The sequence below is a fragment of the Scyliorhinus canicula genome, chromosome 16 (genome assembly GCF_902713615.1).
Source record: "Scyliorhinus canicula chromosome 16, sScyCan1.1, whole genome shotgun sequence".
Taxonomy (NCBI): domain Eukaryota; kingdom Metazoa; phylum Chordata; class Chondrichthyes; order Carcharhiniformes; family Scyliorhinidae; genus Scyliorhinus; species Scyliorhinus canicula.
In genome coordinates this window covers 34,069,034-34,083,744 of record NC_052161.1, presented here as the reverse complement: position 1 = coordinate 34,083,744, position 14,711 = coordinate 34,069,034, and the positions used below count along the sequence as shown (strand labels likewise).

At 45.8% G+C, this 14,711-nt stretch overlaps 1 protein-coding gene across 1 annotated transcript in view; it reads right to left on the bottom strand.

Annotated features, from left to right (window-relative positions):
- Window positions 1–8,720: 8,720 nt before the first annotated feature.
- zgc:174164 (uncharacterized protein LOC570656 homolog) overlaps window positions 8,721–14,711 on the bottom strand; it is a 70,378-nt gene continuing 64,387 nt past the window's right edge. Inside the window, exons 19-22 of the mRNA XM_038773193.1 lie at window positions 14,449–14,584; window positions 13,501–13,564; window positions 11,610–11,659; window positions 8,721–8,901 (exon numbers count right to left, since the gene is read on the bottom strand). Coding sequence (XP_038629121.1) covers window positions 8,763–8,901; window positions 11,610–11,659; window positions 13,501–13,564; window positions 14,449–14,584 — 389 coding nt within the window. The 3' untranslated portion in view covers window positions 8,721–8,762. The remainder of the gene's footprint in view (window positions 8,902–11,609; window positions 11,660–13,500; window positions 13,565–14,448; window positions 14,585–14,711) is intronic.

Sequence of the window (14,711 nt, the reverse complement as noted above, 5' to 3'; positions counted from 1 at the left end):
ATGGTTGGACTTTAAATGACTCTAACAACCAGGAATGATAAATTGACAAGATGAAAATTCCTAAATTTTAATAGATTGCAGTAGACTTGGCTGCACGGTAGTACAGTGGTTCACACTGTTGCTTCACAACGTCATGGTCCCAGGTTCCATTCCTGGCTTGGGCCACTGTGCGGAGTCTGCATGTTTTCCCCGTGTCTGTGTGGGTTTCCTCCGGCTGCTCCAGTTTCCTCCCACAAGTCCCAACAGTCCTGCTTGACAAGTGAATTGGGCATTCTGAATTCTCCGTCAGTGCACCTGAATAGGCGCCGTAATAATAATCTTTATTGTTGTCACAAGTAAACTTACATTAACTCTGCAATGAAGTTACTGTGAAAATCCGCTAATGTGGTGACTTTATTGCACTGTTAATGTAAGACTACTTGTGACGCTAATAAAGATTATTATTATTCAAACCTTTTTTCCCGGACTCACTTCTGCCAATCACTTTTTTTGTAAATAATTTTATTGGAATTTTTGAAAAATAAATATCAACAGAACAATAATAACAATAACAATAATAAACACCCCCAGCACCCGTAACAATGCATATATTGGGGCCTCACGGTAGCATGGTGGTTAGCATCAATGCTTCACAGCTCCAGGGTCCCAGGTTCAATTCCCGGCTGGGTCACTGTCTGTGTGGAGTCTGCACGTCCTCCCCGTGTGTGCGTGGGTTTCCTCCGGGTGCTCCGGTTTCCTCCCACAGTCCAAAGATGTGCGGGTTAGGTGGATTGGCCATGCTAAATTGCCCGTAGTGTAAGGTTAATGGGGGGATTGTTGGGTTATGGGTATACGGGTTACGTGGGTTTAAGTAGGGTGATCATTGTTCGGCACAACATCGAGGGCTGAAGGGCCTGTTCTGTGCTGTACTGTTCTATGTTCTATGTTCTATAACAACCCCCCCCCAAGCCCAGTAAACAACAAAATAACAATAAGCAAATTAACTTAAACACTATCACCCTAAAACTCCCCTACCCCCCCCCCCCCCCCCCCCCCTCGGGTTGCTGCTGCTGCTGACCTAGTTCCTTATCGTTGAGCCAGAAAGACGAGGAAAGGCTGCCACCTCCTAAAGAACCCTTGTACCGACCCCCTCAGGGCGAACTTGACCCTATCCAGCTTAATGAATCCCGCCATGTCATTAATCCAGGTCTCCACGCTCGGAGGTCTCGCATCTTTCCACTGCAGCAAGATACTCCGCCGGGCTATTAGGGACGCAAAGGCCAAAATATCGGCCTCTTTCGCCTTCTACACTCCCGGCTCCACCCCAACCCCAAAAATCGCGAGTCCCCAACCTGGCTTGACCCTGGATCCTACCATCCTCGACACCGTCCTCGCCACCCCCTTCCTGAACTCCTCCAGTGCCGGGCATGCCCAGAACATATGGGCATGGTTCGCTGGACTCCCCGAACACCTGACACACCTATCTTCACCCCCAAAGAACCTACTCATCCTAGAACCGGACATGTGGGCCCGGTGCAGCACCTTAAACTGGATGAGGCTGAGCCTCGCACATGAAGAGGAGGAGTTCACCCTCTCCAGGGCTTCCGCCCATGTCCCCTTCTCAATCTGCTCCCCCAGCTCCACCTCCCACTTAGCCTTCAGCTCCTCTACCGACGCCTCCTCCAACTCCTGCATCACCTGGTAGATGTCAGACACCTTCCCATCCCCGACCCACACCCCCGAAAGTACCCTATCCCTTATCCCCCGCGGGGGCAGCGAAGGAAACCCCTCCACCTGCCGCCTAGCAAACGCCTTGACCTGAAGGTACCTGAACATATTCCCGGGGGGAGCTCAAACTTCTCCTCCAATTCACCAAGGCTCGCAAACCTCCCGTCAATGAACAGGTCTCCCAACTTCCTAATGCCCGCCCTGTGCCACCCCAGGAACCCATCATCTATGTTCCCTGGGACAAACCAGTAGTTCCCTCACAACATGGCCTCCACCGAGCCCCCCACTTCCCCCCTGTGTAGCCTCCACTGCCCCCAAATTTTGAGGGTAGCCGCCACCACCGGGCTCGTAGTGTACCTCGTTGGAGGGAGCGGCAGCGGCGCCGTTACCAGTGTCTTCAGGCTCGTGCCTCCACAGGACGCCATCTCCATCCGTTTCCATGCTGCCCCCTCCCCATCCATTGACAATGTACGTACCATCGAGACGTTAGCCGCACAATAGTACCCAGAGAGGTTGGGCAGCGCCAGCCCCCCTCTATCCCTGCCCCGCTCCAAAAAGACCTTCCTTACCCTCGGAGTCCCGTGCGCCCAAACAAATCCCAGAATGCTGCTGTTCAGCCTCCTAAAAAGGCCCTCGGAATGAAAATGGGGAGGCACTGAAACAAAAACAAAAACCTCGGGAGCACCGTCATTTTAACGGACTGACCGGTCGACCATCATGAACCATGCCAGCCAACCTTCATGACACGCACTACATTTGCTTACCTTTAATGCAAAAGTAGAGCCTGTTTGGTCCTCACTACCTCACTCCAATCAGGTTCACAGGAGGAGAGGCCAGTGTGCATATCAGGTGCAGAATTTAGCCAGTTCCTTTGTGCCATCTTCATGTTTGTGAGAATGGAAAATCCAATCTCGCACATGTAGGTTGTCGTTAAGGGCAATAGCAACAAAATGAGTGTTGTACTCACCACTGGGCAGTCCTGGGAGATGTTATTCCAGAGTGCTGGCAACCTCATTAAATAAACATACTTCAAATTATCCCTTATTTCTAATGTTTACCAATACAAATATAAATACTTTAAAACTACCTTTGTTTACCTGACAGACAAAAGAGCTGAAGCTGTGCCTCAGAGTTGGTGCTGGACGCAGAAATGGGAATCCAGGAGAATGCATTCTCGGGAAGCAAGATTGAAATCTGGGAGCTGATGAGTTGTTGAGGCAGTATAAATTGGAGAGACATTTGTGAGGAATTCTGAGACTAGACTTTCGAAAACACAGAGTGACGACTTGCATCCCCTCATGAGGGAGACAGAGTTTTAACGAGATTATGTAACTTATAGTGAACACTGACATCTGGGTGGGTTGCCTGGTGTAACAATGACTGAGTCACATTCATACTTCTTGACCTTTCAATGGTCTTCAATATACTTTCCCAGATCATTAACCTCCACTCATTTCCTTAATGATCCCTATCTATGGCATTACCCTCTTGTGGTTCCTCTCCCACTTCTAACAAAGCTGACAATGATTTCAGCCGCATTCTCTGGCATATTCCAACTTTCATCAGCGTGTTAAGGTTTGAAACCACCCAGCTACTCATCCCTCCCCCTCCCCCCAACAACTAGCAGTGATCAATTCTCTGAGAAACAATACAAACGGCCACCATCTCCAATTGACACCCTCACGGTGTATTTGACCTTAAGGCAAAAACTCCATCAAATCCCCTAGCCATACCAAAGCACTCGGCGGTGCCCCCAACCTCCAACTCAGCAGGATACGCCTCCATGCCACCAACAAGTCGAAGGCAAGAACATTCCTCCCTGCAACCCTCCGAAGCTCCAGCACATCCAAAACCCCCCAAAATAGCCACCAAGGAGTAAGGCTCTAACTCAATATTTAGAATGAGCAATATGGTTAAAAAAGGACCTCAGAAACCCACCAACTTAGATTAGGATCAAAGCATGTGTGTGTGGTGTGCGGGCCCCCTTGAGCAGATAAAATTTTACTGGAGTGGCGGTCGGCATCGCCACCGGGTGTAGCGGCCTGGTTGACCTGTACAACTTCCTGTGGTTGGAGAAGATAAAATATGAGTTAAGGGGCTCTGCAGAGGGGTTTGAGAAAAGGTGGGGGATATTTGTGACCATGTTTGTAGAGCTGTTCATCACGGAGGGTGGGATTGTTAAAAAAGTGGAAAACTCTGTACAAACTACAGCTGATTGCTGGGAAGGAAGTTTCCCGGGATGTTTATGTGTTGTAACCTGTTTGATACAAGTTTGTAATAAAAAGTATTAAAAAAACAGTCTCAAAGACAGAATGCCAATGGGCGGAATTCTCCGCTCCCCACGCCGGGTGGGAGAATCGCGGGAGGGCTGGGTGACTCATGACATGCCCCCCTAGCGCCCCCCGCGATTCCCCCCCCCCCCCCCCCCCCCCAGCTCGGAAGAATCGGCGCTCGCCGTTTTTCATGGTGACCGGCATTCTCCGGCCCAGATGGGCCGAGCGGCCTGCCGTTCCCGACCGGTTCATGACGACGGCAACCACACCTGGTCGCTGCCGTCGTGAACATGGGCGCCAAATGCTGGTTTGAAGCATGTGGGGGCGGAGAGGGGAGTGAGCACCACGGCCGTGCTCGGAAGGGGACTGGACCGCGATCGGTGCCCACCGATCATCGGGCTGGCGTCTCAAAGCGACGCACTCTTTCCCCTCCGCCGCCCCGCAAGATCAAGCCTCCATGTCTTGCGGGGCAGCGGAGGGGAAGGCGCATGCGCGGGTTGGAGCCGTCAGCCGTCGTATCGTCAGCCGCGCATTCGCGGGTTGGAGCCGGCCAACCTGCGCATGCGCAGCTGACATTACATAGGCACCGCCGTCACGTCATTCTTGGTGCGCCGCCTTGACGCAAGCGTCAAGGCCCGGCGGCCGAGATTTACGGAACGCCGCTCCTAGCCCCCTTGGGAGGGTGGGGGGGTGAAAAGGGTGCGAGGGGCGGCCTCCGAGGCCGTCGTGAAACTCGGCCGAGTTCACGACGGCCTTCGCAATTTATCACGGGAGCGGAGAATTTCGCCCAATGTGTTTTTATTTCTAGTTGATATTACAGAAGTACATCTGTGTGTACTTTCCTTTTCAAACACAGGGTACTACATAGGAATACTTCAATGTGGATTCCTGTTTATTTCCCAAAGCAGGTGTCGGGTCACTTTGTGCATATTAAATTGCTACAAGTGATTCTATTGTACAGAATTTGTGTATGCACAAGTTTTCTCAAAAGCTAATTATTCTCTCTATTTCTTACATGTTCAGACATTTCTACTGATCTATAATTCACACACCCTCAAACTCCAGAACCCACTAACTGAAAGTGAGGAATAGGCTAGAAAATTAGTAAATTCCTGGCTATCTGCAAACTGTGGTAAACAGTATGGGTGGAGATCCAATAAGTGAGATCTTTGATCCTCAAGCCTCCACACCAAGATGTGAAAGCTTGCAGAAAATTCACCCTTCCTTATATACAGGACAACATCCGACTGTCTGATCTCAACAGTGGACTGTGTTGTGGTTATTAATTTCTTACTAATTTAGTCGATTAAAGTGAAATTTAATTTATTCAATAACATTTTAACAGTATTCTTCACTCATGTAGTTCAAATGTGGTAAAATGGACGGCGGTCTGAATTTTGGACCTGATATAAAATTGGACACTCTAAATTTAAAAATTGCACGTTTTTAATCAAATTACAGCCAGCTCCAGGTCCGACCTGATGGGAATTCAAACTTGACCAAGTTTGAATACACTAATGTTACTCTATTTATTTATCTCGGTGAACCACAAGCCTTCTCTTATATCGATCAAATGACCACACAACCAGTTAGTTAGTTCAAAGATGGTTTATTTACATACACAAGAATTATCTCAACATGCAAACACAATATCTACTATGAGTCAAACTACATCTACTAGCTACAATAACCTATACTTATCTTCAGGGTGACCAGCACTGTGCAAATGGATAAGGCCTTTATCTGGATTTCACTTGGCTGGTTCGGAAAAAGTGGCTCTGTCTCTGCTGGGCTCATCTGTCAGGTAGTGATCATTGGTCTTGAACTTGGCTGGCTGTTCCTGCTGCAATTGGGCTGGCACAGGCCGGATCCAAAAGAGACAGAACGCATGGCTGTGTCCTCTTTTATCCCTCTGGAATTTCACACCCTTTGGACCCAGTAGTTCGACAGGGCTCTGATTACTGTCTTTGATTTCGGCCAGTAAAGGGACGGGTGCCTTGGTGACTGCGTGGGTCCTTAGTGGTCATTGACCTTGGCAGTTGTGCTTTCTGAGTAAGGGGAGTGGCGCCGATCAGTCTGTGGCTGTACCGGTTGCTTGATTGGAATTCTATTGTCCTGGGAAAATGGGCCATTAAAATGCAAATGAGCGGGGGGTTTCAATCAGGTCTGGTCACCTGTGTTTTAGATACACATAGGCTGTGTATCTGTCTGAGTCCTGGCTTGGCCATAATTCCCATGGTCCTTTGCAGGTGGCCTTCTTATTTGGCTACACTAACCACAGACAAACTGCCAGGACATGTCTGGACCGGCCCTGTCAATAACCCATCAGGAGATAATCGGTCCTATTCACACGAATCGATTGTTTTGTGTTGCCCAGATAAAGCTAGACATTTTGGCACCCAGTTTTTCCGCTGTTACCAATATGGGGAGACATTACATACGAATAATACACATAGGAATGGGCCCCTGGGCTTGGATTCCTGGTGCCCTGCAGAGTTGCAATCAGCAACAATATAGGGTATTGTGGTCACTGCTCCGAGACCTCATGGGCTGAAGGCCAGAGAACTTTCTGGCAATGTGAGAAGAGGGGTATAAAGATCGACCACCAGGACCCTCCCCAATGAAGACTCACAGAAGCAGCAGGGAAGATTGGGTGACCGACCAGAGTTGGAAGTAAGTGAGACCCACCTTCCCAGATGAAGACCCTTAGGAATCAAGACTCAGAGAATCGGACCTGCAGCTTGACTGAGTCCATCAGCTCAGATAATATTAAGAGTCTTGGGATCGTTTAGTATCATTTTGGGAAGGGTAACTTTTTACTGTTTGATAAATCAATTTGGCTGAATCATACACTTGCATTTGTCCTTCGTTGATCTCGCAAAGAAAGACACCTGGGCAAAACATTTGACTGGTCGAAGTGTCTGAGGTTTTACAGACATCAATGACAGACATTAAAATGAAACTGGAAAGTGTTGATGTAAGAATCAATGATTTTAAGGTTAAATAGTTTACAATTATTTATATTTTCTTATGTTATAGTGCTAAGATTTCCTAGAATTCTGTTAATTATTTTACAATGAGTCCACTGTGATGCAAATTGCTTAACAATTTAGTTATTAGACTAATGGAACTTACTGAAGCATTCACATTAGATCACTCTATAACAGAAACCCTTTAAAATATTTCAGCATAAATTAACATTAAAGTAACATTTTTTGTTTCTAGACTATGTCAGAAAGCAACACAAAGAAGAAAGCCAATTTGATCTCATTCTTCTAGAATACTAAACTAACTGTATTCCAAATAAAGTATTCAGTTATTGACCAAGCCTTATGTAAAAATATCAGCAACTTTTTCTACTTTTAGGTGTAAAATTATTCTGAATTGATATTTTTCAAACATGCACTGTGAATAGTTCAAATGAAGAAATTTTAGAACCTAGCAGGTTCATATAACTAGAATTACAGTCAGATCTATTCACGTCAAGTAGAGAGAGGCAAATTTCTATTGTGCAGTAAGCAGATAAACACAAATCAATTTATTTTAGGATTAACATGAACATGGACAAATACTAATTACGTATTCCAAGAAATTGAGCTTGTACCCAAAGCGGACAGAGTCAACATAGCACTTGATTTGTCCATTGGTTCCCATGAGCTTGAGGTTTGACTCAAATTTGGCTTTGGGGTGCAACTAGAGAGGACAGAAAACGAGTTGGATTTTATACCAATTCAGTTTAAAATTCATGTTCTGAGAGTGCTTTGAACATGTCAGCAGTTGCTTAGACTATTTGGATGGGTTGGGTTTTTTTTTGTAGGTACACAAAAATGAAATGGAAGTTTTCCCGGATTTCTCTCAAGGGTCCTTTCTTTTAAGGGTCCTTGCTTAGACTACACAATACCTGTGGCAGAATTTCATGCTCCTCTGCCAGCAGGTTTGTAGGTGGGGCCTGAGCACTGAATTCCTCAGATGGGATTTCCACTGGGTTCCTGCCCACCTCAACCTCTCTGAAATTTTACACTGTGGCAGATGAGGCCTCAGACAGATAGCTGGGGGTTTAGATCTCGCATAGCTCGCTGAGTTGCATTTTAAAATGCCTAATTTGTTTACAGGTGTATATAAAAGTTGCCCATGCCATATAGCACACTTCTGGCACATTTTGAGCACAGCAGTTTGCAATCCAAAATTTGGAAGTCTTATGCCTAGCTTATGTGTGAAAATCGGGCAACCATGAGGCAAATTTATCCTCTTAAAGTCTTGTTATTAATAGTTTAAATTTTTCTCTGCCCGGTCCTATTTTTAAAAAATCCTGAGACTTCTGAGCCTGATGTGACACCAACCATGGTATTAAAGTGCTGAACTACCATTGAAACCTCATCAACACTGAGTAAAGTTTTAAAAAAGAAATACCTTGTGAATCTACTTGTTAACAGGAATAATTAAAAGTAATGATTATAATGTTTTCCTGAGGCATATATCTGATCACTAATATTAATAGATGCAAGGCAAGGGCAGCACGATGGCACAGTGGTTAGCATTGCTGCATCACAGCGCCGAGGTCCCAGGTTCGACCCCGGCTCTGGGTCACTGTCTGTGTGGAGTTTGCACATTCGCCCCGTGTTTGCATGTGTTTCACCCCCACAATCCAAAGATGGGCAGGGTAGGTGGATTGGCCACGCTAAATTGCCCCTTAATTGGAAAAAATGAATTGGGTACTCTAAATTAAAAACAAAAAATAGATACAAGGCATAGATTGTGTTTATTAGGTGCTGAGGCTGAACTTTACACTGTCGGGGGCACAGTAGGTCGAGGTGGCACGGTTGGTCGAGGAGGCACGGTTGATCGAGGAGGTGGAACAGAAATTTGATGCTTCGGTGCATAGGTTGCAGGTGATACTGGATTTTCTTTTGAAGCATATTGCCTAAAAACAAAGAAGATTTTTAGCCTCTGATAATATAAACTTAAAGATGCTCTGTACAGTTTTCACTGCTTATTACATAAATGCTCTGGGAGTATAGCAATTATCTACTTGCATGAGTTATATTTACGACCAGGCTGAACGGTGTTGTACAATAGTGAAGCCAACTCTTTTGTACACCAGTAAGAAATACAAGAAGCCTCATGGAACTCAACACGTTCCATAGGGTGGTTTATGATTGATAATGTGTACCAAATGACAAGAGGAATCACCAGCAAGGATGTCCTGGTAAGCTGAGTCAGCAATGAAGAATCCTTTCACAAAGCACTGCTTCTCTGGATTTGATGACATTATTCATACACTGGGTTCCAAAGCAAATGCTGACAACCAGTAATATTCCTATATCAGGTACATGTGCTGTAAAGATATCTTCAAAACCATGCAAGTCCCATTGATTACTTAAAAGTGACAGCAATGGACAGATTATGACTAAAGTTTTAAATACTGCAATATAGTTTATTCCTCAATCTTCATATAAGGGAAAATAAGTCAAGTTCATGCAACTGACCTCGTAATTTAACTTTGTATAATAATCTAGAATCTTTATTAATGTCACAAGTAGGCTTACATTAACACTGCAATTAAGTTACTGTGAAAACCCCCTAGTCGCCACACTCCGGCGCCTGTTCGGGTACACTGAGGGAGAATTCGGAATGTCCAATTCACCTAACAAGCACGTCTTTCGGGACTTGTAAGAGGAAACCGGAGCACCCGGAGGAAACCCATGCAGATGCAGGTAGAACATGCAGACTCCACACAGACAGTGACCCTAGCCAGGAATCGAACCTGGGTCCCTGGCACTGAGAGTGAAACAGTGTTAACCACCCTGAGAAACTGCTGCTGAAAAGCTGCTGAGAAACACCCTGCTAAAGGTCCCCGGACATAGTTTTTTTCTGGTTAAATCGCATCCTATTTAGCCATTTCGATTGTTTTTTGAGTGTGTCCATTTGTTTTGTGATCAGTGTACGTAGACACCCAAACATCTTTGATCTTTTTCCATTTCCAAATTCTCACCATTTAGGACATATCTAAGATGTCTCTCTAGGATCCAAAGTGGATGACCTCAACCCAAATTGACCTCCATTTGCCAGCTGTTTAAGGTCCCTTGTAACTTCCACCTCCCATCTGTGTTATTATGACTCCTAATTTAGTGTCATCAGCAAAGTTGGATGTACAACTCTCTATTCTGTCATTCAAGTCATCAATAAACATGGTGGAAAGTTGAAGCCCCAAGTACAGATCCCTGGGGAACATCACTTATCACTTACTGCCAATCAGACCCGTTATCTGTTTCTGACCTCCCACCAAATTTACATGGTTGTCTCCAATTCCATGTGATTTAACATTGTAAAAAATTTCTTGTGTGAAACATTATCAGGACAAATTCCAAGGGAATCAATCACTTTTGAAACATAGACCAGGGTTTAGTTGTTGTGAGGAGGGTCCTGCCCACCAATTGGACAACCAATGAAAGCTCTGCGACACCTCTGCAAGGAGACTCACACAATTACAAGGTAAGCAGACATTTGCAGCATAACGCCTCTCTCTCAATCAGGACCTAGGTAGGGCAGAAATCCCACCCCTGAGAGTTGCCGGCAAATCAGAGGCCAGCATTTTTCCGGTACCAGCAGCGCCACCAGGAGTCATGACTGCTGCCGGTAATACACTGGGGTCTTTACAGGGATCATCATTGAATCCCTGGAGTGAGGTAGGTGGAACGGTATGGGGTTCATGGAGAGGAGGAGTAGGGGGAGATCAGAATTATTAGCAGGGGCATGGCTGTCAAGGCCGTCCCCCGTCCCGATGCCAGTTCCCTTGATCAAACATCAAGTGCCTGTGAACATAGGACGCCCCTCGGAAGCCACTCTTTAGAGGCATTGGAGATCCACGTGAGGCCTATTAAATCCCTGAGCCACCATTAAATCCTAGTGGAATCAAGAATAATTGCTTTTAAGCAGCTTATTAACAAGGCTGATTTTCTTCCCATCACCAGTTTCCTGAGTTGGACCCTTCCCACCCCCTAAATGCAGAACAGTTTCCTCGCCATGAGGAGTCAGACATGCAGCCCCATGTCAATTTCCTAGCCCACCTGCAGGCTCCACTAAATTTCACCCATAGTCACAATTGTTTCATAGACAAGCATGGCAGGAAATCTGTACACTGTGCAGTCTCGTAAAGAATGATCTGAATGACTAGTTAATTTATTTACATTTTTTGGTGTTGCTGGGTTAGAACACTTGGCAAAGTCCATGCTCCACTTTGTAAAATGTAATGAGGCCTTTAGGATCCAAGGGAACAACCTGACAAGGGCGTATTTCAAAGTCTTAGCTGAAAGATCATGTTTACCTGCCTGTACTGTATTGAAGGATCAAGTCCCATAGTGAGGCTTGAACACTTTTGAATGCTGAGACAATAACCACAAAGCAAAGATAATGCTACTCTTCTGCTCACCTTGAGATTGAACAAATGAAACAACATATTTTTTGTCACTTTTACTCAATGATTATTTCCAACATGGAGACTACATGGCGACAATTATTTTTGATGTTTCCATTTGGAAATTTAATTTATTATTTCCATTTGGGCAAAATAAAGCTAAATACAAAGTGCAAAGATTGACAGCATTAGTAGCACATACAAAATATACATACCTCTGTGGAGTAATATTTGCAGAGGTATTTGTATTCACAGTAGAAATAACCTGTAAGTACAAAAAAAGCAACCAGTGTGTTATTATTCCACCGTTTACCTTTGTAATATTAAAATATGCAAACTCTGAGGTTTATGATGAAGTTAGGTTGAAATTGTGCTTTACAAAATCAGAAATTAACATATTAATGTATTTGCATTAAATTTGTTTGTGTGCATTTTTAGATATATTAACCAATTTCTTTGGTTGGGGAAGACTGAGGCCATGGAGAATGCTGGGACAATAGACAGTTCCATACTGATGGATGGTGGCATAATGATAATGTCATTAGACTAGTAGTCCAAAGGCCCAAGTTCATTCTCTGAGGACATGGGTTCAAATTTCACCATGGTAGTTTGCAGAATTTAAGTTCAATTAATAAAGTATAGATTTGAAAGTGAGTCACTGTAATGGTGGCCAGGAAACTATCATCACTTGTCATGAAACTCATCTAGTTCATTAATGCCGATTCGGGAGGGAAATCTGCCTTCCTTATCTGGTCTGACCTACATGTGACTGCAGGTCCACAGTAATGTGCTTGTCACTTAACTGCCCTCTGAAACAGTCCAGTAAGACACTCAGTTCAAGAGCAGTTAGGGACGGCTAACAAATGCTGGCCTTCCCTGTGACACCCACATCCCACTTGCTACTTGTGAGACAGTCATTACCACTAATTTGGGCACGATTCTCCGATTGCGTCCATTGCCACCCCACTGCAATTGAGAACAGAGTATTTGGCGTTCCAGCCAAAACTCCATTCACTTTCAGCGGGACCGGAAAATCCCATCCGCAAGCGGGTTCGAAGAATCCCAGCTTTTTGTCTGTGGTGAAACGCACTTCCCAAATCTTGCTGGGTGAATGAAGAAATGGAATGAGGCATAGAGGAGGTGCAAACTAAACATACAATAAAAGTTTATACAGTGCACTTTGGAAAGATGTGGGGCAGGATTCTCTGACCCCCCCGCCGGGTCGGAGAATCGCCAGGGACCGGCGTGAATCCCGCCCCCGCCGGCCGCCGAATTCTCCGGCACTGGATATTCGGCGGGGGCGGGAATTGCGCCGCGTCAGTCGGCGGCCCCCCTCCCCCGGCGATTCTCCGGCCCACGATAGGCCGAAGTCCTGCTGCTGTTATGCCGGTCCCTCTGGCATGAATTAAACAAGGTATTTACCGGCAGGACCAGGTGGCGCGGGCGGGCTCTGGGGTCCTGGGGGGGGGCGCAGGGCGATCTAGCCTAGGGGGGTGCCCCCACGGTGGCCTGGCCCACGATCGGGGCCCACCGATCCGCGGGTGGGCCTGTGCCGTGGGGGCACTCTTTTTCTTCCGCGTTGGGCATCAGCCTCCGCAATGGCTGACGCGGAGGTGACCCCACCTGCGCATGCGCGGGGATGACGTCAGCGGCCGGCGGAGTCCCTTCGGCCTCTTGCTGGCGTGGCGCCAAAGGCCTTTCCCACCGGCCGGCGGCGCACAAACGACTCCGGCGTGGGCCTAGCCCCTAAAGGTGAGGGCTTGGCCCCTAAAGGTGCGGAGGATTCCGCACCTTTGGGGCGGCCCGACGCCGGAGCTTTTCACGCCACTCCATCCCGCAGGGACCCCCCACCCCGCCGGGTAGGGGTAAATCCAGCCCCAGGTTCTGTTCAAATTGGAATAAACATCAATAGTATCTTGTACAATGGCTTTAGAAAACTAAGATAACTTCACAACTGTCTGAATGTCAGCCCCATTGTCATGGTTGATCTGACTGACAGGAATTTGGTAGTAGCAATGTTTATATGAAAGTCTCCTACTTGCATGATAATATCCTGGAATACTATGGCTTTCAATCCATGGTTACAGAAATAATAATGATTCTTACTGGATTATTTCTCTGAACGCCGAGGTTTGAGAAATTGTTCTGTGGTTGTCCTCTACTCTGTGCTCTGTGAAATAGAACAGTCATATCTATAAGAAATTTCATGGCTTGAAATGAACAGCTGAAAATTTTGCAATGTCATCAAGGTTATACAGTTTTCTAATTTTAGGTTTTAATCTGAGGGAACAAAGCATTTTGTACACATTTTATCTTGTGAACACTTCCTCAGCACCGTGTTATGATCAGTCCATTCTTTATTTGGCACAGTAACACAGTGGTTAGCACTATTGCTTCGCAGCGCCATGGTCCCAGGTTCGATTACAGGCTTGGGTCACTGTCTGTGCGGAGTCTGCACATTTTCCCGATGTCTGCGTGGGTTTTCCCCGGGTGCTCCGGTTTCCTCCCACAAGTCTCGAAAGACATGCTATTCGGTAATTTGGTCATTCTGAATCCTCCCTCCGTGTACCCGAACAGGCACCAGAATGTGGTGACTGGGGGCTTTTCACAATAATTTCATTGCAGTGTTAATGTAAGCCTACTTGTGACAATAAATATTATTATTATTGGCAGAAGAAACTTTAGCTCAGGTTCTCAATTCTGATTGCTCCTGATGGCAAATGCAGAATTAGCCATCTAGTGAGGACAGATCAGGTTCAGCTTTGATGCTTCAAAGAGAAATGGCATGCCAATATTTGCTGTTCATGTTCACCCATGAGGAATGGTGAGTTAGGCGGGGTACTTGAGGGAAGTCAGTACCCATGGAACCATAACCCATCAAGCGCCACCTCTGTCAGGAGGTTGGGAGAAACTGGACAGTAGAGTGAAATCAAAGTAAAATTTCAATAGATGAAAATAAAGTGAACTAAACAAGAAACAAAGTCAGTAAGGAAGTAACTGTCTTTCTGACAAAAATTCAGTGAAAAGTTGGAGGTGAACTCAAATCTCACATACGTCGTCTGCGGAGATTTCCTCTTTCTCCAGAGTTGCTTTATTGCGTTGCGTTTGAAGAAAATCATTAAACCAATGAAAACGATCACAGGGACCACCAAAAGGAAAAATATCAACAAGCCATCGCGAACTGAAGTATCTAAAGGAAACAAAAATACTTCTTAACTAGTTTTCCTATAATAAATCGCGTTATATGTTATTAATGATAAACGGGCGGAAAGGAAGCACAGTTGCTTCACAGCTCCAGAGTCCCAGATTCGATTGTT